The sequence below is a fragment of the Candida pseudojiufengensis genome, assembly GCF_024610245.1.
Source record: "Candida pseudojiufengensis strain CBS 10847 chromosome Unknown scaffold26, whole genome shotgun sequence".
Taxonomy (NCBI): Eukaryota; Fungi; Ascomycota; class Pichiomycetes; order Serinales; family Debaryomycetaceae; genus Lodderomyces; species Lodderomyces pseudojiufengensis.
In genome coordinates, this window is record NW_026261541.1 from 76638 (window position 1) to 101104 (window position 24467).

The following is a 24467-nucleotide window of genomic DNA, read 5'->3' on the forward strand; positions in this document are numbered from 1 at the left end:
CAATTTCGTTCAATATTTTTTCAGAAACATATACATTAATAAAGAATATACCACCACGTGATTAAATAGTACAAAAGTGTAGTTTAGTATAGTGGTTTTGTCGTCTAGAAAGATATGTCACGAGATCAATTGATACCGAATTTAACTCGGTTTGTCTACAAAATCTAAAACTGGCCCAAAATACTGCATAATAGATATGTTTATTTATTAACCTATTTTAGGTTATAATTTGAACTAATTAGGAAATTTCATTATTTTATTGTTGGGACTATTAAGATACGATTTAACTTAATTATGATGTAATATTAGTTAAACAAATGAAATTAAAATAACCACTTAAACTTTTGAGTTCACGATTCAATATTCATGAAAAGTGGTGAGAAAATGTGTCGTTACAGTAGAAAATTACAGACGTACTTAGTCCTCAGAAGCAAAACTTGTTTGATTTGTGTGTCTCGGAGATGATACATTTGTCTCATGATTTACCAATGGCTTCAGCTATGAGTTTAAAGAATAAATTTTTCATTCTGATAAAATTGGGTAAGAACGTAAATCTTCGTTCTTCATTTGCTGAGAGTGCAATTTTAAACCAATCTCTTGAAGATTTTTGCAATTTCATTAGCAATGTCAATATTTCAGTTGCAATAGACTTTATGATTCACTAAGTTGAAACTGAAACTTTCAAGACTGAAAAGGATATGGCCAATTGAAAAAAAGACGTGAGTAAATCGATTGAGGTACGCAGCATCAAGGCAATGATCCGTAAATCTTAGACCAGATTTGTATGTAGTGGATAATTTGAGCCAATTTGCACCTGCTGTTCACTTTTAGATTGTTAATGTCACAGAGCCTGTAAATCGAAAAATCTATCAACATCTCTTTACTAGTAAAATCATATACAGTGTATAGCTTTATTCATTGATACCCTCCTTTAAATAGAGTCCATATTAACTGATGGTGTATGAAAATACTTTGGAATAATATTTTGCAATAATTTTAAATCACAAAAATGGCTGGCTGTTTCACTTTTGAAACACGAAACGAAAGAAAAAAAATTAATTTAACTCTTTTTGATCTCAAACTTAATTTTGTAATTTTTTAATACACTTATCAATTGTAATTTAACCATCTTACTTTAAAATCAAATGAATTATCATCAATTATAATACAATACCCTATCACAAATAAACAGACCCTATATGATTTCATCTTTCAAGATCAAAATTTAAGTCTCGTCAATAAATAAATACACAAAAGAATAGAACAAAATGGCTGATTCACCAAGTAGTAGTTCATCAGTAGATACAGCTCTACCTCCACCACAACCTCCACAACAAAGTCCCATAGAACAAGTACGATCTGCTCAAGAAAGACAATTGGATGAGTTAAGAAAACAAAGACAAGAGTTAAGAAGACAACAACAATTAAGAGCTCAAATTGCTCAACAAAGATTAATATCTCCATTACAACATTCACTGAACAGACCATCTCCTCAAGGTAGTGGTGGAAGTAGAATTGGAAGAGAAGAAGGACTAATACCTAGCTCAGCTACTAGAGGAGGATCAACTGGACAATTTCCAAGACCATCACCAAGACCTATAAATGTAAATTTAGCATCATCTGAAGCATTAAGAAGAGCAACTTCTACAACTAGAATAGAAGGAAGTCCAGGTGCGTTTCGAGCAACAACTACTTCAACTTCTGCAACAGCAGCTACAACCAATATACGGCCATTAACAGATCAACCTACTCCACAACAAAGACAACCTTCAAGAACTCCATTAACTTTATCACCACCACGTAGAACAATACCAACTGAATCAACATCATCTCGAGCAAATGCATCAGCACCGCCGCGACAACCACAACAATCAACTCTACGAGGTACGACAGGAAGAAAAACTTTACCAGGATCAACAGAATCTAGACAACGAGGAATAATAGAAAGGGAGAGAGAAAGAGAAAGAGAATCTGAACAACGAGTAGAAAATGTATTACAACTGGAAAGAGATCGACGAACAACAGCAACAACATCAACTTCAAGAAGAGGACCTCAATCAGCACAAGATCGATCTACCACTAGAACAAGAGGACCACGATCTGATAATGATACAACAACAACTACAAGAGTAAGACCTAATCAATCAACTTCAACTAGACAATCAACAACGAGAACTCCAGCATTAGGAGGATTAGGCACGACCACAACAAGAACAACAGCAAGAGTAACAAAAAGATATAGACCAGGAACATTAGCAATTAGAGAAATTAGAAAATTTCAAAAATCAACAGAATTATTAATTAGAAAATTACCATTTGCAAGATTAGTTAGAGAAATTTCTTTAGAATTTGTTGGTACTGAATATGGGTTAAGATGGCAATCAAATGCTATATTAGCATTACAAGAAGCAAGTGAAAGTTTTTTAATTCATTTATTAGAAGATACTAATTTATGTGCTATTCATGCTAAAAGAGTTACTATTATGCAAAAAGATATGCAATTAGCTAGAAGATTAAGAGGTCAAGATTGGCTTTAAAAAGGTTCGAGTGTTTTCACTCCAATAAAAAGTTTATTCTGTTTATTTTTAAGCTTCTTTTATGATTCAATGTTTGTAAATTATATATGTATTATTTAATTAATTAATGATTATTTTCATTTATAGTACTGTATTCAAGAATCTTTCTAAGTCTATCCTTTTGACAAGAGCAACATCTAGGAAATTTAACATTGCATTGACAATAGTTTTTCATTCAACTTGCTCTACTTAACAATACCAACAAAGTCTTTGTTTCAAATATAATTTGTTAAAACTGTAATCATTGTGACATGTTCGATAGCAATTAAAATATATGAACAATTATCTGAGTTAATTAAGGGTCCCATATAATCTAATCCCCATCGTGAAAATGCAGGTGTGGGTTCAGGTGGTTGAAGTTGTCGAGTAACTGATGATAAATTGGGACGTATTTGACAATACTGACAATGTTGGATAATATCAGTCACCAGAATTTTTCCGTCTGGATTCCAACATATTAAATTTGTAATATATAATGTAAAGAAGAATTACAACGTTGGCAATATCAACTTGTACAAGAGATATCTTGGTCTTGTTTTAGTTGATGTTGCTAACGTTGCAATTCTTCTAAAGAAAATTTAAATGAACATGAATTAGAAGATATCAAACAAGAATTAACTGAATTTACAGCTGATGAAAAAACAAGTTTACCTTTAGATAATTTTGCATCAGTAGATGATCAATTACATGAAATTTTAGTTCGAAAAGCAAATAAAAATCCTCTGACATGTTCGTGTTACGTAACTTGATCTCTAAACGTGTATTCTATTTCTTATTTCTTCGTCTATTTCGTATTGTGTTTTGCAGTACCTGGTACGAATAAATCGTTGAGCGAATTGAACAAGTTCTTCCGTAGTTGCATTTTTGGTATGATTTGCTCCAAGATTATATAAATGTTCAACAGCATCTAAATTCACAATTTCACAATAAAGTAATCTTCTATTGATGTAGAATTATTTTCTAAATCATAATTGTCAAATTTCACTTCTCTTGTAATTGTATTGTTTCATTTCCCAAATCTCTCATATTTAATTCCATTTAAAATAAAGCATTCAATAAATTTGATCAGTAATAAATTCATTGATAAAATATACAATATACTTAGTAGATTCATGATGTAAAGATTGAATAAATGAAAAGGTGAATGTAATGGTGTGAAGGAAAGAATTGCTATAATTCATATGAGGATATAAGTGCTGAAGTTGTGAAAGTATTTATAAATTATGTAAGGTAAAATATGAGGTACAAAAGATTATGAACAAAATGAAAACCATGAACAATTGGAATTTAATGCCGCTTCTATTTGATCATATTCATACAATGATTTGACTATGATAATAGATTGATTCTTCAAAACTGAAATTGATACACATCCTATCACGAAAATTGCAATCATAATTCAGTCGAATAATGGAGAACTGTCTCGTAACAAAATTGATCTTAGTTCGCCCACATTCGTGTTAAAATTTGAATAATTAAGTACGAATGGGTATTGGAGTCTGCAGCCAGAGTTGTAGTGATAATGTATTACTATAGCTGAAAGTTATTTCATTCAAAAAGCTTTCATAAATCCGAACATTTTGTTTTAGAAAACGACAGGAAAAGCATTTTCACGACAACAACAGCCTATAACAACCGATTAAAACTATCATAAGTTGTTTCAAAATTTTTTACCAATTTTGGAATTCTTAATTGACGGATGATCATTTCACCGCAAAGGAGATCTAAAGGAGTACGTTTGTTTCATTTGTTGAATTGTAGTGAATAGAGCGATCCTGTGATGACGATAAGTGAATAGCGGTGATGCTTAAAATAATATGAAACACACACGCAAAAGTTTAATGTTTCATATCTAATTGAACAAAAAAACTACTTGATTCAATATCAAAATAAACAAATCAATAAGATTTACAATCAATTTATCTTATCAAAATTCTTGTCAAAATTTGTTTTTAATTTGAAATTTGATTGATTCAAATATAATATTTTTCCAAAGGTCAACTTGCATTCATTGTCAAATCCCAAATAGGTAAAAAATAAGTTGCAAAAATAGCTGCAAAACAAATTGAAAAAGAAATTATTGCAGCTATAAATTAGTTGAATAGTTGATCAAAAATATTATTTAATGCAATTAATTAATCATGAAGTCAAATGTGAAATTTCACAAGGTGATTTTGATAATTTATGGGAAAAATTGGTTGTTGATCAAGAAAATTATGATTTTAAAATGAAATTTTGAAACAAATCGTCAAACAATGTAGTATTTTCAGGTTTGAAACGTGCAAAAAAATTGATCATTTAAGTTAATCCATTAAATATCCTTTGATTAAATTTGCAATCTTCACCATTTAATTTTACTATAAATATCCAACAATTTCATCACTTTTTGAACAATTTTATTTTCATTTTACATCAACAAACTAAATTACTATCTTTATTATCTAAAATGGCTGCTCAACAACAATCAAACAACGCTTCAAACGCTTCAAACGCTAATGCTAAAAAACAAAATGCTGGTAAAGAAAACTGGGCTAAAAAAGTTGATGGTGGTTTCATTGGTTCAAACTGTACTATCGTTTAAATTAATCAGGTTCTGATTAAAATGCTGTATTAGGTTTTAATAAGTGCTGGGAATACCTTTTTTTCAACGGGTTATGCTGTTTTTTTTTTGTTTTTCATCATTTAGTTTTACTTAATAAACAATAATTTTTAATAATGATTAGCTCTTGTGTTACAGAGATCTCTAATATAACTTCTTTACTCTCGCGATTTATTTTTCTTGTAATAGGGTCTGCAAAACTGAACCGCTAGTCGTAGATGGTAGAATTGAAAGAATTGCTAAATGAGCTTGGACTAAAATATACACAGCTTCCGCAAAAGCTAATTCATAAATATATATTTTGAGTTTAAATTAAACACTAATTCTATATCTTTTAGTTTTATCTCCTCTTTTTATGAGCCTGACCACCATCATCATTGTTTTTTCTTTTTTTACCTTCTCTAGCGAAATATTCTTTCTTTCTTTCCCTTTCCTTTTGTTTCCTTAATTCTTCAGTCTTTGCAATTTTCTTTAACTTATCTTTAAATTTCTCATCTTTTTTAGTTTTACGTTTAACATCTTTTTCTTTTCTTATAGTATTAATTTTTTGAATCAATTCTCTTGCTTTCTTTTCTTCACCACCTAATACTACAGCTCTTTTATTTAAATAAGTTTGTTTCTTTTGTGGTTTCATTTCATGAATTTGTGATTTGAATGGAAGATCACTTTTAATTGATTTTGGTACACGAAGTGGGTTAAATCTTCTTTCAACTCTTTCAATTTTTTTATATTGAGAATCTGATTGTAATGGTGTTGCAATGTCATTAGCTGCACGCACTTGACCAGTTAATCTCATACCTTTCCATTCGGAATGATGATTTAACAACAATGATGTAACTGGATTATAAAATTTTTTGATTTTAATTGGATACCAAGTCTTTAAGAAAATTGTATCTGACATTAAAATTTTGTCTTCAAAAGTAGCTCTGAAATAACCATCAGGTTTAGATAATGCTCTTTTAATTTCACCCCTAATTCCTGAAACTGTTCTGATTTGAGCACCTTCGAATTTTGCAACTTCTAATGCATTTGAAAACATATCTTTAATAAATGCTGTGTTTCTATAAATTTTATAGGGATAACCTACTAATTTCAATTTTTTCACTATTTCAACTGATGAATTCAAATCTTCTATAATACCAGTTGCAGCAACTCTAAAAGCTCCTGTTGTGGATTTGTTGTCAACAATGTTGAACCCAACAAATGTTGTGTTAGGTGCAACTAATGGTCCATAAAATGAAGCAAAACAATAAGCATGTTCAGGTGTATATTTCAACATTCTATTTCTAGTTCTTGAATCTGATGTTGTGTAAATGGGTAAAGTTTGAAACCTTCTCCATCCCAATGATAAAATTAACGGATCTTGTGATTTCAATATCTTTTTATGCCATCTATGTCTTCTAACTCTTGCATTCATAATACCAAATCTCATTTCAGTAGGTAATAATCCTCCAAGGACTAAAGGATATTCAGGTGTAAAATTTTCAACAAATTCACAAGGTAAATTATTGAAAACTATTTTAACATAAGAACCAGCTTTATAACCTTCAATTTTTAAACGTTGTTGTTGATCCATTTCCTCATAATGTGCTTTATTAATTTCCAATTGTTTGGCCATTTTATTTTTTTGAAATTCATACCATGTTTCTGCTTCAGTATCACCTTCTGGATCATCTGCTCCAAACTCTCGATCTTCTTCTTCCTCGAATTGAGTTTTCAATTTTGCTTTTTTAGCAGCATTTAACCTTCTCCTCTCTTCAACAGTCATATTTTCGTTTTCTTCTTCATCTTCTTCATTATTATCACTATCACCTTCTTTTTCTTCTTCTGCATCAAAATCTGCAAAATCATCCTCAGCTTCAGCTTCTACCTTATTACCTACTGATGAACCATTAGCAGAAGTCCCATTTTCATCCTCTAAATCTTCAAAATCACCATAAACTTCGTCTTCTTCATCATCATCACCACCTTTCGATTTACCATCCCCTTCCTCCTCATCATCATCATTTAGCTGAGGAGCAGTTAATAGTCTTTCTTTTAAAATGCTGTACCCATTTTCATACTCATCATCGCTACCTGCATCTGGATTGAATCTAGATTTTAAGACCTCTAGCGATGGAAATTTGGGTTTAAAAGTATCTAAGTCTTCACTGGTTTCTTTTATGCTTCTCTTTTTGAAAAAATCTTCATCATCATTTTCAATATCTTCTTCTTCTTCGTCATCATCATCAACTTCTCCTCTCCATCTTTTTAAAACGTCCGATGGATCAACATTTGTCATGTAAATTAATTTATTTATATCCCATTTCCTTTTAGTAGATCCTTTCAATCTTGCTGCTGTTGCCTTTAATGAATTATTATCTTCCTCATCTGATGATAAAGCAGAATCTTCCACATATTCCAATTCTTTATCATTATATTTATTGCTGTCAAAATCTACTTCCACCAATCTTGGTTCACCATCTTCATCAAAATCTTCTTCTTCTTCCTCATCACCAGATTCTATATCATCAAATTCATCATCTTCAGATATTGATTTCCCATAAACTCTAGCTTTTCTCAAAGATGTTCTTCCTGTATCCACTATCGTTTCTTCATCATCTGATAGAAGACCATTTTCTTCACTTTCATCCTCCTCATCATCTATTTCTTTTATTACATTTGAATTTGAAAATAATTGTAAACCAGGACCATCTTCAAATCTTTCACTCATTGTTTTAGTAACATCTTGTAAATCAGTCACCATTGTTTCTCCTTCACCTCTTGGTTCATCAGATGGTTCATTATTATTGAAACTTTCTTTACCACCAATGTCAATATAAACTGCATCTTTATCAACTAAAACTCCACCAACATCTGACATTGGTGCATATATGATTTTTTGTTTATCTTCTAATCTTTTCCTTCTTCTTGTAGTTTTAGCAAGCGGTTCACCCAGTTCTGCTGCTGCTTTTATTCTTTCTCTTTCTATTTCTTCAATTTTTTGTTCAAAATATGGTGTTGGACAAGGATCTGGTAATTTTTCAACATTTGAAACTTTATAATCTCCAACTCCTGCAATATGAATATTTGCGTCTTTATAAGGTAACGGAGTACCATGTAAATAACCATATATGGCAACTTTTCTATCACATTTTGGATTATCTGTTATTAATTGTGGATGAGTCAAATCAGTTATACGATCACCTAATAAATAAGGATGTTCATTTCTCCATTTTAAAGGTCGGAATTTCATAACTGATATAAATCTACTTAAATTTAAAATTTCTCGATCTGGATAACGACCATTCATAACACCTGATAAATAAAATAATTTTGCACCTTGATAAACTTCAGTCCAAAATCTATGTTTTAATCTCTTTTTTGAAGTTCTTAAAGTTGATTGTGATTTAAATAAATCTAAATGAGTTGCAACTCCTAATACTCTAGGCATACCATGATGTTGTGCAATATTTAAAAATTCCATAGTTTCCATTTCTAATCCATAATTTCCATCAATTAATAATAAAACTAAATCTGCAATCTTGGCAACATCAATCATTGAATTTAAATCATTATTTACTTCAATAAAAGTTAATCTTCTTCTTTTACCACTTACAACTGTAATTGGACCATTTATATCATTTAATGTAGTTTTAGTTAATCTTCTTATTAATGATTTGATTAAAGTAGATTTACCAGTTCCAGGTGGTCCAACAACCGCAACTATCACAGGTGGTGGATCATCATCTGGTGTTCTATCTACCATAGGTACATGTAATTTTTTTTCATTAACATCATGAGATCGTCTTGCCATTCTTTCCAACTTTCTTGGTGCTGCTACAGCAAAAGCCTTTTTATTTTGACCATTTTGATGTAGTTTCTTCTTGGCCCCTGTCTTTTTAGTGGCTCCTCTATGGGCCTTATTGGATTGTTGTTGCTGATCCATACGGAGTCGTTGTTATTGTCTTTGATTAAGGTTGGATTTGGTTGTAAAATGATTATTTATTTTTCATTCTCTCATCTTGAAGCGAAGAGTTGGTTTTGTGCGATAAAAAAATTTACGGGGTGGAGCGTTAACTCTTTTCTACCCCTTAATTTTTATTCAAAACATACCAAAGATGAAACTTTGAATACCAAACTTCAGAAATGAGTTATGAAACTATCACTGAGTGCATGTCTTTACCTAATTACGTCAACAATTGCAACAAAACTTTTACAAACTCCAAACAAAATATGTAATCCAAATCCAAAATCAATAATACCATTTACGGGTTTTAAGATATTTAGACAATATAAAATATCAGGTTATAAAAATCCAATGTCAATGCATTTTCTTACATTAGCTCATTGTAATCATGGTCAAATAGATTATCAAAAAGTTATAAGAACTACAAAAAGTTCAGAAGTTGATTGGTCAATACCAATATGTTTATTAAAACCAAAATTAGGTGAGAAATTAATTACTTTAAATTCTTTTAATATTGATGATCCAGAACCTATTAGTGATCAATTAAATTTGGAATTATTAAGTTATGTTAATAATAAATCAATCAAGTTGAAGAAGCTATTGAGGAAAAAAATTGATTTAGTTTTGGAGAAATTAACAAATGGGAAATGGATTGAATATAGTGGTAAATCCAAATCTGAAACATTTGAAAATTTTAAAACAAATAATAATAATAATAATAATCAACAACATATAAATTTTAATATAAATAATTTACAAAATTCATTTAAAAATCTAGAAGATTCAAATCTTATATGTTATAAATTAGCAAGACGTAAAAAATATGCCAAACGCAAGATATCATTCTTTATGCCTTATACTTTTGTTGGTGGAATATTTGAATGTTTAGTATCATCAGATATAAAAAATCAAATGTTTCAAAATATATTAAATGAAGAAGATAACAACCTACAAAATTTAAATTCAATATTTTTAATTCAATCATTAACTTCTTCATCATCTTTCAAATGTGATCCAATTTTATCAAGACCAATTTCACCATTAATAGCAGAAGATTCAACAAATCAATGGTTCACAAATAACCTATTCAATTTTTTAAATCCTTATATTTTACAGAATATTCCTTATTTATCAACTACAACTCCAATAAATTTAAGATTTTCAATGTATGAAACTTCAGATATGTTTAAAGATACATGGGCAACCAAGATTGAAATAAATGAAAATTATTTATTTGATGAAGCTGATTTACATTTTTTAACTAAATTTATAAATTATTTTACTAATTTTTTAAATAAATTGATTGCTCCTATTGATTTTGATTTATTTTGGAATAAATTAAGCAAAGGTGATGCAAAAGAAGATCCAAATATTTTAAGTGCTACTTTGAATGAGAAGAAGAATTTTAATTGGTTATCTTTTGATCAGAAAGTATATTTAGTAATGAATAAGTTTGGTAACAATAAATTAGTCAATACCGTTCTAACGAGGTTTGAAAAACAATTATCAAAAATCAAAGATTAATTTATTGATATGATTTATACTGATTATATAAATAAGTCTATTAATACAAACAAAAAAACGATGGAAAAAGTACGATTTTTTTATTTTTTCTTTTTCTTTATTATAACGTTATAATAAAAAATTGAATTAACTAAAGAAAATCTTTAGTATTTGTTGGATATTTATTATTAATTTGTGAAGTTGTAGATTCATTTCTACTATGTTGATTATTATGCTGTTGATGATATTGACTATTATTATTTAAATAAGGATTTGAAACCCTTGTTATTATTGGATGATGAAGTTGTTGTGATTGATCTTGTCTATTTAATTCTCTTTTTTCATCTGAACTTACATCATCTTCATCATCATAATAAGTATCATTTACTAATGTATCACTTACTCTTGATACATTTTTATGATCGCCCTTTTCATTTGTTGATGTTGGTTTATTTGATTTTTTAGATAATTTTCTTGCTATCGTGTTTTTCAATTTTGTACCAAATGATTGATTCTTAGCAGGTGTTGCACCAGCAGCAGCTAATTTAGCATCATTAGAATATACTGATGAAGCATTTTCCAAGATATTATCATCTTGAAAATAATCTCTATTAGGAGTTATATGATCTGGTGTTAAATTTGAATTTGAATTCGAATTTGAAGTTTCATTATAATCTTCTCCATCTTTTGAAACATCATTTAATTTATACATTTGTGATTCCCAATCTTGTGAATGATCTTGTGCAGCAATACCTAAAGCAGCTAATTCTCCTGCTCCTCCACCAGCACCTCCATTATATCCAGCAGCTCCTGATCCACCAGCATACATTGCTGATTTAGTTTTATTTTTAACTGAAGATTTTCTTTGGAATGAAAAACGATCATCTTTTGCTGGAGCAAATCTTGCATCTGGATTTTTAGATAATATGGAAAATACAATTAAAACAATAATGAAAATTAATAAAATTAATGAAAAAGCAGCATTTAAAATAAAAAATACCCATCCCATAATTGAACTAACTGGTGCCGGTTGACCAAAAATATCTGAAAAAAATAAAAATAAAAATGAATTTATAGTTGTTACAATTGCAACCATATAATTTAAAATATTTGTAGGTTTATTTAAATATGGTGATTTCCAAATCAAGAAGATGGTGTAAACTAAATCAGCAATGAAAACTGGCCAAACTGATACTTTACCACCTCCTGAACCTTGACAAAATGCAATAAATACTGATTTAAATAAATTATAACCTATTATAACACTTCCGAACCAATATTTATTTGCATGAAACATTGTATAACAAAATCCATATCTTTCTAAAATTTTATTATCACCATATAATAAAGCAGCAGGATTATTAAATTGTTTTTTAGAATGATGACCAATTCTTAAAACTTTCAACAAGGACCAACCAATCATTCCAAATATTAAAAGAATAAATAAACAAGCTAATACAACTAATGCTGCTGAATCAACTTGAGTAAATTCCCAAAATGAAAAAATAACTAATTGAGTAAAACCAATATAAATATATCTTAAAATTGAACCTTTAACAATATTACTAAAACTTCCTCTAAATATGGTAAAATTATTTGGATTTACTTTTTTGGCTCTTGTTAATAAAACAATACATGATTTAATTAAAACTAATGCAACAACCAATACATATCCCATTAAAATAAACCAAGTATAACCAGTTGGAACTATTGATGTTGGTTCAATATGAGTATTATAACCAATTCTTTTTATACCTCTTAATATAATTAAATTTTTATTCGGTCTTAAAGCATAATCTAAAGCTCTTTTACCAATACCATAAACATAATCTAAAGATCTTTCACCAGCCTGACCCCATAAATAATCTTCTGATCTTTTTCTTTTTTGAACTAAAATTTGTTTAACTTCTGAAATAAAATAAGTTGTTGGAGTTCCACCAGTACTTTGAACATACCATCTAAAAATTTCTTGCATAAATGTTATTCTAATTAATCCCATACTCCAAGCTAAATTTTCAGCCCATGCACTTGCTATTGGAGGCATTCTTTCAACTGCTTGCATTGAAACAACAACAACACTTTGAAAATATAAAAATAAACTAACTGAATTTGCAGAAATATGAGAAGCAGCATTTGAATTTCCAAAAGTTGATAAAATTGCAGCAATTAATAACCCCAAACCTGCAATAACAGCAGTAGCCCATTTTACACCTGTTTGACTAACAGTTTTACCATTTGAAAAACTTGATTGAATACAAGATAATTGAACTCCAGAATCTTGATCTCTTACAATAACTTTTACAACTGCATCAATATCTGGAACTTCATAAGCAATTCCTGGAATCATTCTTGTATAAGTTGAACTTATATATTCAACACTATTAACTTGTAAAGCACCTGGATAAATAGGACAAAATTGTTTCCAACCAATAGAACACATATCAACATCTTTTTCAATAATTAAAAATCCATAAGCATAAACTTGAACATGAGCAGAAACTTTTGCACTTATATCTGTTGTTAAATCTAATGCATATCTTAAAGATCTATCATCTGGATTAAAAGTAACATTAAAATGTTGAGGAGTTATTTGAGAATTTTGCATACATGTTACTAATGATGTTGCAGATAATTTTCTTCTTGCTTCTATTGAAGTTGTGAAAAATAATATGGTTGTTATAAAATAATATAGTATTGAATTTCTAGATAGCATCATCATGATTTAAATACGGCTGTGTCTTGATGGAATGTTATATACTTCTTGGTTCCTGATCTATGTTTTGATATTATTTTCTTAGCTATTGATTTTGATGTATTTTTTTTTGTGCAAATATAGTTGATATTTTCTTAACGAATGATTGTAGTTTGGTTGTGATTGTTAGGTTACTTCTTGAATTTCTTATATCCTCTCTATAGTTAGATTGTATGATGATTTGAGTTGTTGGAATGTCTAGAATCTTGTTGTAATGGCTGTTTTGAAAAGAAAAGAAGGTTATTATTAGTGTTCTTTAGTAAAAAAAAAAATTAATTAAAGAAAGTTTAAAACAACCCTTTAAAAAAGTTTATAATAATTTATTATATTAAATGAAACTCGTAATTTAATAGTATTATTTGACCAACTAATGGATTAAATGACTAATGCTTTTGGTTATAGTGGATTAGTTGTTGATGATGACTTGCTGGATACAAACAACAATCAGTTCAAGAGAATCTCTTAATGGATCGAAGTTTAAGAAAATTTAATAGACTACCTTATTAATTTTCATGTATTAAAGGTTAAAATACAAAGTTTAAAAAACATTTGATGAAATCGGTTTTTAAATAATTTCATTGCATTTGAGTGTTTTGTTTGTACTTTCTAAATTTAGGTACTTACCATAAGATTATAAAAAGGAATGGAATCAGCAGAAATCGCTGGGTCGAGGTTTACAAGGGACCTTCAAACATAGGTAAGTAATTGCTAGATCAAAAATCCTTCCCGATGTAGCCAAAGAATCTGATTTTACTTTTTAATTTATGGATCTATTTCCGAACCCTTCATACGCTAGAAAAAAATAAATTAATTTATCTCAAATATAGCGTAAGATCAAATATAAAAAAGGGGAGCAGTAAAACACATACAGCAATTCAACACATGAATTATACTTATAGCCATTTGATTTGAAGTTTATCCAAAGTGAAACACTCCTCAGTAATTAGTTTAATGATTTAAATATTTGATCAAATCTCGTATTGTCTCAAAATATAGATCTCGATTTTGTGTCTTAATGCTATAGATACATTGTCATATTTGAATTCACCGCGATACTTCTTAAAAAAAATGGTTGAGTCGAAATGTATGGAATACAGTTTGCTTTCACTAATATCTCGAGATATTTGAGACATGTGGTTAAGTTCGGATCAAGAGGTTTTAATAGAATGTAATCTTTGCTATTTTATTCTAATCTACATGTGCAATCCTTACACAAAATTATTCTGGGCTAATACGTTTGTCACTCTAAAATTTTATGACACGACACTCGACATGAAATATTTTAGGTCGAACGCGGTCTTACAGTTCATACGCGTTATTCGAATTGGAATATACAAACAAATAAACAAATGCTATAACTAAGTATATACTCTCGCGCGATAATATATGCATTATGAGGAAAGAGTAAAAATCTCCGCAAACAACTTGTTTTGAGTTCTAAACCTAGTAAGTACAAGGTTAGATTTCTTTCTCAATTAGGTGACTAAGATACTTGTACAAAATTTTCAAATAAAAGCTGAACTTTTCATTTAGAGTTTAATTTCCCTGAACTTTTAATTCTCCAGATTCTGAAGTTTTAAATTATAATTGATCAATTAGATTATTATACTTATTCTTAAGTATTATGTATAGTCTCGTGATTAACCTAATTATAATATTTATGTTCATAAAATAAGTGGGGTCCAAATTTATTTTTTTTACTTTAAACATCGTAATTCACGAGAGCCGATGAAACGACTTGCTTTCTACATAGAGGCCAACCTCGTTTTAATCAATATACTAGGTCACATCGTTTGTCCTTTAAACATTTAACGAACTCTTTTGATGAAATGAAACTATAACGTAAGGCAATATTGTGTAGTAAATTACTCAGCTTTCTAAAAACGTATTTAACTGTAAAGAAAAAATTTACGAGCGTAAGTTGCTTCTAAACATAAAAAAAATAATCTACTAATTCATCATTCCATTTCTATAAGGCTATATACTTAACAGTGACTAAATAAACTCAAGATAGAACCATATGAATCAAATACATCATAGTATACAGTAGTGATAGATTAGTAAAAGATACTTATTACATTATATGACACAGTGAAAGCTACAAACAAACAAAATTACCCCATATTTGAAGAAAGAAAAACCGTTAGATAAATATGACAACTTTTGTAAAAGATATTAAGGAAATACCGAGTTTGAAACCTCCCCAAGAAACATTTGTTGATGATCCAACATCATTAAGTGAGATAAACTTAGATGATTTAGTATTTGATTTACAAAATGGATTAAAAAATTTAAATAATTTACATATTTTACATATTATTTTCATATATTCAATTACTTTAAAATTTATAATTAAATTACAACAACATCCTGAATTATTTGAAAAGTTTAGAAATCAAGTAATTGAAAATTTAGGTGTTAAAGATTTATTAAATGAGTTAGAATCACATTCTTCTCGATCTCCATCGATATGTGATGATAATGAAACAAGATTAAAAATTGATACTTCAAATACTCAAATATTTAATAATTTAAATTCTTCAAATACTTCAATATCAACAAATACGGAAACTAGTGGGTCATCATCATCTTCATCTACTACTTCAGCTACTTCATCATCGAGTGATTTAAATAATCAACCAAAAGATAATAATAATAATATAAGGATGGATGAACCGAATTTAACAATTTTAAAAGACCATTCACATGATGATAGTAATGATTCATTGACAGAAGTAAGAAAATTTGATCATAATTTTGGAGAAATTTTAATGAATAATGATAAAAATATTTCAATATTTGCAGATGAGAATATTGATGATATAAGATACAAAGGCAATAATAACGATAATAATGATAATAAAACTGAACCAGTATACATACCATTAGAAAAACTAATAGAAACTACGAACTTACAAACTCCAGAAGAATTAGAAACTGAAAATAATCAAAAAGAACTTAAAAAGCTAAGTAAAGAAATTTATAATTCACAAAAAGTCAAATCATCAATAAATCATCAACACCTAATAAAAATTTTTAATTTAATAAAATTACCAAATTTATCAATTCAAAATTTTTTATTAAGAATAAATCAATATTCATCATCAATTTCTAAAGTGGCATATATAAATTCAATATATTTAATTTATAAAATTTCAATAATTTTAAATTTTATACCACTAACTAATGAAAATAGTTATAGATTAATTATATCAAGTTTAAGAACAAATATAAAAAATTTAGATGATTTATATCAAAAACAAAAAATTTTTAAAAATGTTATTGGATTAAATTTAAAAGATTTATTGAAATTGGAAATTAGTTTTTGTTATTTAATTAATTTTAATTTTAATTTTAATTTAAATTATAATTTTGAAAATACACTCAAAAATTTTTTAAATTTTGAATTTATTGAATTAGTTAATTTTTTTAAATTTGAATTATTTGATGATTATATTGATATTGTTAATGGACTCTCAACTTAAATTTAAAATTCCAAAAAAATCAAAATAGATCAAAATACTACAACACAACTCAGACGATTAGATGGATTATGATATATATTTATGTAGCTTTTACTTTAATGAATACCACGATTGAATGATATTATTCATTTATCAAATTCAGAAAAAATTGACTGAAGATAATTGCCAAAATTGAGTAAGTTCAACACAAAAAAAATGGCAAACTGATATTACCTATGCAGCTTCTGTGGCTCGAACACAGTACCTCCAGATCTTCAGTCTGACGCTCTCCCAGGTGAGCTAAAGCTGCTAAATGTAAGCTAAGATGCAAACAACCCACGCCGGGATTCGAACCCGGAATCCTTTGATTACTTAAAGTAATAGAAGTCAAAAGCGATAACCATTTCGCCACGCAGGCTAACTTGGTTTTGTTGAAGGTCTTTGTTTAACCAGTCTCCAAAATGTTTGTCCCAAATTTTAGGGAGAGCTAGTTTGAATCTTCTCATTTTCGGCCCTATGGTTGGATCGAGCTAAATACCGTCAAGAGGAATAGTAGTGGGGATGGAAAAATTGAACAAACAAAGCATTACATTCATATTAGACTACAAAATTATTGAACAACATGATTTTTATTTGATTTTTTTTGTTTATCAAAGTATTGTTGAATATAATGATTCTTAGTATTAATATCATGAATAATTTTAGTCATGTTAATTCTTTTGAAATAAGTTTGATTGAATGATATTGAGTTTATTTTAGTTGCATTGCCATTAGAGTTCAAATCCATATTTGAGCTATTATTCCAATTTACTTTTATAGTTGTTGGTTCTAATATCGTTGTTTTATGATGTCTGACTTTAAATTTACTTAGTTCTGGAGATTTAGAAATTTTAATTAAATGATTGTCACTAAATATTGAACTAGCAGTATCAAAATTATTAGTTGATTCTATTTTTTCTTCATTAGTTGGTTCAATACTTTCTTCTTTAGTTGATTCTATAGTTTCTTCATCTGTTGTAGGAATTAAATTTGGTTGCAAAATTTTATCAATAGACATTTCATTTTCTTTATTTGAATTTAGAATTAATCTAACATTTAGTAATTGTTGTTTATCAGGTTGGTTCATTTTAAATTGGTTTTCATCTAATATGTTTAATGTGTTTTGAGTCGACATGATTGATTGTAATTGTTTTTGGTTGCAAAACTTAACTAATTTAATTAAATTCAAGTTCTTGAAAAATTTTGAGCAACAAAATTGAGTGAAAGTACGTGAAGTTCTGACCGACCAATAAGTATTGAGAAAACAGAACTCAATTGGAGTCTTTAGACGAAATTTTGTTGTTTGATTGTTTTGAGTGTTGCCTTGGTCAATGATGAAACAAACGAGTAGAAAAATTTTTGGCAGCAACAAAAACCTTCAAATTTTCAAACAAAACATTTAATCAATTAATATTTTGAACTCTTTCAATAACATTGATCATAGCTTAATAAGTGATCGGATTACAAAATTGAATGAACAGGTGCTACATATGGTCATTAAATTTCGTGAGATGATTGAATATGAGTCTGACTGTCAGAAATTTTCATCAAATTGACAATTGTGTAGATTATAACGCCAAAATAGCCCAAAAGAACCCACCTTAAGCAATAATCAAACTACGACTCACAACAGAGAACATTCTTTATTTAGTCATACCTAGATTAATAAATATTCTTCATATCTAATTGTTAGGCGGCTTTATTATCATAAACATTTTTGAATAATAAAGTTTAATTACACAAAACACCACCAAGTTATAAATCGAGATAAGATAAGAGTCACTGGATTTGAATGTAAACAACTAACATAATTACTATGGGTTTGATGATAAAATATTGGTCTAAGTCAAATCTTTGAAATGACGATTAACGAAGACTTAAATTTGCTAATTATGTGACTACTCATTTGAAACATGATACTGTAAACTAATGCGCAATGTTAAATCGTGTTTATAATTCTCTCAACATAAATTATGAGAGCACGGGGTAAATCATAATGAAAACAATACAAAAAACAATAACTAAAACATCGTATAAAAATTCATAACACACGTCATACAATTTTAAGTCATTATTGTTTTCATTTAGTTCTATAAATCAAAACTAAAACATTAAAACTCAAGCGATTTAAAAACTATAAATAATTGGCTAAGTATTCTTCTTTTATCTTATCATAAGAATATTTAACATCAATATTGAAAATAGCCAATTAAAATCCAAAACTAAAACTCAATTGACTGAGAATATCAAATTTATTTTATCATAAGTTTATGTTCACCATAAGACTCCGACAAACTACAATGAGTACAAATGGAAGAACACGATCTACGAGGACTAGGTCCTCTACTTTAGATTCAACAACAACTCCCAATCAAAGATGTCAGTATTTTCATAAATCTACTCAAACACCTACATCTAAACTGTCAATGCTTATACCGTCTCAATTAAATTCATTATTACAATCCGATAAACATATCAAATATCATTTCCATAGTCTTGGTGGTGATTTCATAAGGTTATCATCATATCGTAAATTTAAACAATTATTTACAGTTGGTGGAGGTTCATTAATTAAAGAAATTGTATTTGATTTATCAACTTTTTTAAAAAGAGAATTAAATGATGAAAAATCTGGAGTTCATTTAGAATTAAAAAATTTTTTAACTTCAAATAATTCAATTTTGAAAAAAAAGGAAAAAATTTGGTGTTTATGTGATCATCAATTTGGTTTAAAAAATTGGCTTTATATTATATTTGGTTATATGTTACAAACTTATAATGAAGAAGAAGTTCATGAATGTTTAGATGATATTATTCAAATGTATTTAAATGCTAGAAAAAATCGATTATCACCTGATGAAATAAGAATAATTAGAGATGAAAGAGATATTTTTACATTAAATGCTTTTCAAAATTATATTGATAATGTAAGGATAAGAGAAGATTTATTATATGGATCATCATCAATGAGTAGATTTGTTTCATTTACTGAAGCAAATAATAAAAAAATATATTTACCACCATTACCAAGGATTCATAATAGAGAATTATTAGTTAAAGCTTTAATGCATAAAGAATTCTATAGAGTATTATTGGATCCAAGACATAAATTTGCCAAAACCATGAAATCAAATAATTATGATTTATCACCAAGTGAATATGGAATTGTTAGAAAAGAAATTTCATTCCTTGATGGATTAGGAGATTTTTTTTTAGCTCAAGAAACTTCAAAATTAATTTATGATTTATGTACAACCACAAGTACTGAAAATTTATCTTCATTAAATTTAAATGTAAATTCAACTACATATAATCTTATTAAAACAATTTTAGCTACTAACACGCTTATGTCAAAATTAACAAAATGTTATAATTTATATGAAGGTTTAAATGATCCAATTATAAACACTCGTATTTCAGATGAATGGGTACCATATACAACACAAGGTAAATTAGTAGATGGAAAAGATTTAAATGAAGTAAGAATTTATGAAGAAGAATTTTTAGGTGATTTTTTTGAAAGTTATATGGCAGCTTTATTAATTGAACAACCAAATATTGCTAAAGCATTTATAAGAGAAATTTATAAAAGATTATTATCTGTTATAACTGAAACTTTACCACCTCAAGTTACTTATCAAAATTGGACAATGAATATTTTAGGTAGAAACATTTATTGTAAAAAAGAAGTTGTTTGATACAACTTAATGAGATTTTTTTTTTTTTATTTCTTCATGGATGGTTTAATTTGATTTGATTTGATTTTATAATATATTTAGATTTGTTTAGTTTATTCTGCTTTATCAATAAAAACAATATCATTTATCATAATTATAATACAGCCTTATTTACTCTTTAGAAATATTTTGAAACTTGAATCTACTTGTTATGAAATGTTAAAACTTGTCTATTTTTTCGTACAACGCAACATTAGCTATCAATGGATCAAGACTAGACAATTTTTAATTATTCTGATTATATTGATCGCAATTGATTTACGTTGATGAGTCACTGATTGTTCCAGTTTATTTCACGTCAGCTATCATCATCTTTTTATAAAGAGTGGTTAATAATAGAACAAAAACAAGTAATTTTATAAAAATTAATCTTCTGAAATATTATACAACATTACCATTTACTAAATTCATTTCATTCGTCGTCAGCATCATTTTTTTGTAAACCTGTATCCAGGTCTTAGCCTACCTCGTGTTTTGGTGTTGATAGGGGTTTTACAATTTTCATTCATATGATCCGTTAATTTCATTTTACCTTGTTGCTTGCTTTCATATGGTAATTCATTTCATGTAAACAAATTCTTCTTCACTCTATTAGTTGATTTTGCCTTTTTTGAGGATAAAAATAATCGATTTGAGCCATCATCATCTTCGTCACTTGAACTTGAACTTGAACTTGAGCTTTCACTTTCACTTTCAGTTGACAAACCAGATATTCCATCCTTCTTCTCCTCCACTTTGTTACTTTTACTTGCCTCCTTATTATTCTTGATCAGGTCCACTTCTTTCACTTCTGGAACACCTCTACTCCCTAATTCCATTAAAGATGATAAAAGTGGTCTTTTGACTGGCGTGACCATTGGCTTATTAGCGTAGTTCACGATTGATTCATCATGAATTTTGCTTTGAGGAACCGATGTCTTAATACTAGTTGCAGGAATCATATTATTAGGGGGAAATTGAGAACCTTCCATTTTTTGAAAAGGAATAAATGAATGAGCAGTACTTGAAATAGGAGGATTATTAGGAGGTGCTGGTGAATTTCTGTTTGTTGGAACTGAAGCAACAAGTCTTTTTTTGGGCATAGCAAATTTATCCTCCATTTCATCGTCATCATCAGAATTCTCATCACTGGATCCTGAAGATGATTTGTTATAATCTTTCTTAGCAAATAATTGTAAAGAACCTCTACCACTCAAAGGATTTGGACTTTGCTTTCTAGAAGAAGTTTCATTCGAAATTGAAGCAGCAGGAGACAACAGCATGGTTTTGGAGATGTCATTGTTTATTTTCTCAGGACTTCCACTCTCTTTTGACGAAATAGTGTTTTGGTTTGATCTTGCGCCAAATGAGTCACCAACTCCAAAAGCGGCTGAGTTCCCGTTTGTACCGTCGACCTTAGCAGGAACAGAAGGTAACAGAATATTTTTGTCAATTCCTCTCTTTTTCGATTCATTTTCGGGACTGTAAAATAAATTTTCCACCACTTCTAAAGTTGTTTTTTTAGACTCGACGAAAAATGAGTCATACTCTTGATTCCCCTGATTTATAGGAGGTATGGGTCTAGCTACAAACTCTGAATTTGGATCGTGTCCATTTTGGGCTTTATAGTACTCTAATGGTAAAACTCTTATCCTGTTTGAGCTCCTTGAGCTGACATTAAAATTAAAGGGTGATTTTTTTGAAGAATCTGGTTCATTTTTTTTTGTATTGTTAGTATCCAGAGCATTCATATTATTTGAATTTATTGGGTGTTTTTTTATTTGAGGAGGAATGCTGCTGGAATTTGCCACTGAATTGTAATAATTGGGTGGTAAGAGACCTGAAATTTTCCCACCATTATTTTTGTTTTTTCTCAGATAAACTGGCCCACCTTCTCCAATAATTGGGGAAGCTAGAGCACTCTTGTTACTTGGATTTATTGGGTGTGGTATAACATGAGAACGTATGCTGCTGGAATTTGCTTCTGAGTTTAGATCTTTGTAATTTATGAGACCTGTAAGTTTCAGATCATATTTTTTACTTTTTTCATCTCCTTTCTCTTCTTCTGCTTCAGAATTCGAACCAGATGATATTTCAATCACTTCTTTGGGATCAAATTTAGCTGACGAATTATGCATAGGTATGGAGGTAGGTTTTATAGTTTGTGACGATCGCGGAAGTTTTAAAGATGTATGGGGAGTTGGTGTTGGAACATTTGAAGATGGTTGCGATGTCGGTTTTGGAGCACTTGAAGATGATTGCTGTGTTGTTGTTGGAGCTTTTGTATCAATTTTGATCGTGGAGCTTGTTTCGAGTACAGGGGGTGCCTTTGGAGCAGATTCTGAGTTCTCTTGTGTTAGTTCATCACTGAGATTTAAACGACAATCGATGATTGGGTCCGTGTAAGCTTTGGAATTATAATATGGAGTTGAACCAAAATTTGATGGAACTTTATTGTAACCGATACTATCTTTCTTTCTAAATGTTTCAAGTTCATCGCGGAAACTATCTAAACTGACACTGATGTATTCTAAAAGATTCATTTCTTTATATTCGTCATAGTATTTCACTTTTTTATTTTTGTTACTAGATGATGGTCGTTTGTTGGGTTCAAACGAGTACGCAGATTTATCAGAGTCTAATGTTTTTCGTGTTGGGTTTGATGATCTAGTTTTCGATCTAGTTGATGGAAGGGACGTAGTAGTAGAATTCGGTGGAGATGTTTTTTGATTACCATTCTTTATTTTGGCGGCGGCTTCAATACCTGCATTTCTTCTTTGCCTGTTACTTAATCTTGGGTGACCTTCAACGGTATCAATTTCTAAACTTTTTAAAAGATCGTCTTCTTGAGCAGACTCCTTTGCTTTCAATTTATACATGTCCATAATAGCTGATTTAGTGATCCTTGGCGTCTTTGAGTCCATTGCAACTTGAGCGTTTGAAGGTTTCTTTTCATCTCTTGATATATGATTCGACTTATTTTTGTCCAGATCCAAATTCAGTTTCGAGTTTTTTAACTCATGATTTGATGAAATATTTTTGGGCAACTCAGAATTTGTTGAAGGTTTTTCAAGCATCCCAGATGTAATTCTAACTCGCGATTTTGAACCAGGAGTCTCATTAAATTTTTTCTTTGGTATCTTGTTCAGTAGAATAGATGGAGGTGGGGCTAATGAAACAGGCGAAACAGATCCGATTTTTGGATTCTTAGTAGGTGTGACATTGTATTCAATTGATGCTCTATCTGCTTCTTCACGTGAACGTTTTGGATGAAATTCGAGCTCTAAATTTTCACTAAAGAAATTATCAACAAGTACTCTTACCACATCATTATTTTCAAAGACATCTTCAACTATATATTCATAATCAAGATCACATGAATTCTGATCTTGGAAGTTGATTATTGTTATATTTGGTCCATCTGGATATAATTTTTTGTATCTAGCACTTACTTCTTCATGTAATATTTTAATTGTGTTTTCCGGACTTGTAAGATGTAGAAACTTTTTCGATATAGAACTATTTATATCTTCAGTCAGCAATAGCGAATATTCTCTAGGTATTACAATTATTTGAAGCTTTGTCTTGACCATTTCATCAATTAAGGTAATGTGTATATTTGTGATGTATTTATTGATAAGATAGTAGTTTCATAGATCTTCATAGAAATCTACTGAAAAGATCCAACCTTGGCACGATAGATCGAAAATGATGAGATTGGATTAGTGTTTGTGATTCAGATTATTGGATCTGTTGAATTGGATTTGAAATTCTAATGTGTTTCAATTTGTTTTGAATAAATAATTTTGCGGTTTGTTTACAAGTTTAAATTTCTGATCGTTTTTTTCTCTTTATGTTTTTGTAACATA

The 24467-nt window shown here is 29.0% G+C and overlaps 8 protein-coding genes across 8 annotated transcripts; 4 read left to right on the forward strand and 4 right to left on the reverse strand. All coding sequences in view use genetic code 12, as the record gives it.

The window, feature by feature from the left end:
- Window positions 1-1268: 1268 nt before the first annotated feature.
- CSE4 (centromeric DNA-binding histone H3-like protein) lies at window positions 1269-2537 on the forward strand (the record flags this gene model as incomplete). Its single annotated transcript, XM_051760221.1, has 1 exon — window positions 1269-2537. The coding sequence occupies one exon, from the start codon at window positions 1269-1271 to the stop codon at window positions 2535-2537; it is 1269 nt and encodes a 422-aa protein (XP_051612042.1).
- Window positions 2538-5515: 2978 nt separating this feature from the next.
- Window positions 5516-9103, reverse strand: BMS1 (GTPase; the record flags this gene model as incomplete). The annotated part of the gene is made up of 1 exon (XM_051760222.1): window positions 5516-9103. The coding sequence occupies one exon, from the start codon at window positions 9101-9103 to the stop codon at window positions 5516-5518; it is 3588 nt and encodes a 1195-aa protein (XP_051612043.1).
- A 207-nt stretch (window positions 9104-9310) lies between these two features.
- Window positions 9311-10648, forward strand: KGF55_005232 (uncharacterized protein; the record flags this gene model as incomplete). The annotated part of the gene is made up of 1 exon (XM_051760223.1): window positions 9311-10648. One exon carries the CDS (start codon window positions 9311-9313, stop codon window positions 10646-10648), a length of 1338 nt encoding a protein of 445 aa, XP_051612044.1.
- Window positions 10649-10778: 130 nt separating this feature from the next.
- Window positions 10779-13346, reverse strand: FLC1 (putative flavin adenine dinucleotide transporter; the record flags this gene model as incomplete). The annotated part of the gene is made up of 1 exon (XM_051760224.1): window positions 10779-13346. The coding sequence occupies one exon, from the start codon at window positions 13344-13346 to the stop codon at window positions 10779-10781; it is 2568 nt and encodes an 855-aa protein (XP_051612045.1).
- A 2186-nt stretch (window positions 13347-15532) lies between these two features.
- KGF55_005234 (uncharacterized protein) lies at window positions 15533-16864 on the forward strand (the record flags this gene model as incomplete). The annotated part of the gene is made up of 1 exon (XM_051760225.1): window positions 15533-16864. One exon carries the CDS (start codon window positions 15533-15535, stop codon window positions 16862-16864), a length of 1332 nt encoding a protein of 443 aa, XP_051612046.1.
- Window positions 16865-17453: 589 nt separating this feature from the next.
- KGF55_005235 (uncharacterized protein) lies at window positions 17454-18017 on the reverse strand (the record flags this gene model as incomplete). The annotated part of the gene is made up of 1 exon (XM_051760226.1): window positions 17454-18017. One exon carries the CDS (start codon window positions 18015-18017, stop codon window positions 17454-17456), a length of 564 nt encoding a protein of 187 aa, XP_051612047.1.
- A 1135-nt stretch (window positions 18018-19152) lies between these two features.
- On the forward strand, window positions 19153-20580 carry KGF55_005236 (uncharacterized protein; the record flags this gene model as incomplete). Its single annotated transcript, XM_051760227.1, has 1 exon — window positions 19153-20580. One exon carries the CDS (start codon window positions 19153-19155, stop codon window positions 20578-20580), a length of 1428 nt encoding a protein of 475 aa, XP_051612048.1.
- Window positions 20581-21182: 602 nt separating this feature from the next.
- Window positions 21183-24191, reverse strand: KGF55_005237 (uncharacterized protein; the record flags this gene model as incomplete). Its single annotated transcript, XM_051760229.1, has 1 exon — window positions 21183-24191. The coding sequence occupies one exon, from the start codon at window positions 24189-24191 to the stop codon at window positions 21183-21185; it is 3009 nt and encodes a 1002-aa protein (XP_051612049.1).
- Between the last annotated feature and the right edge of the window lie 276 nt (window positions 24192-24467).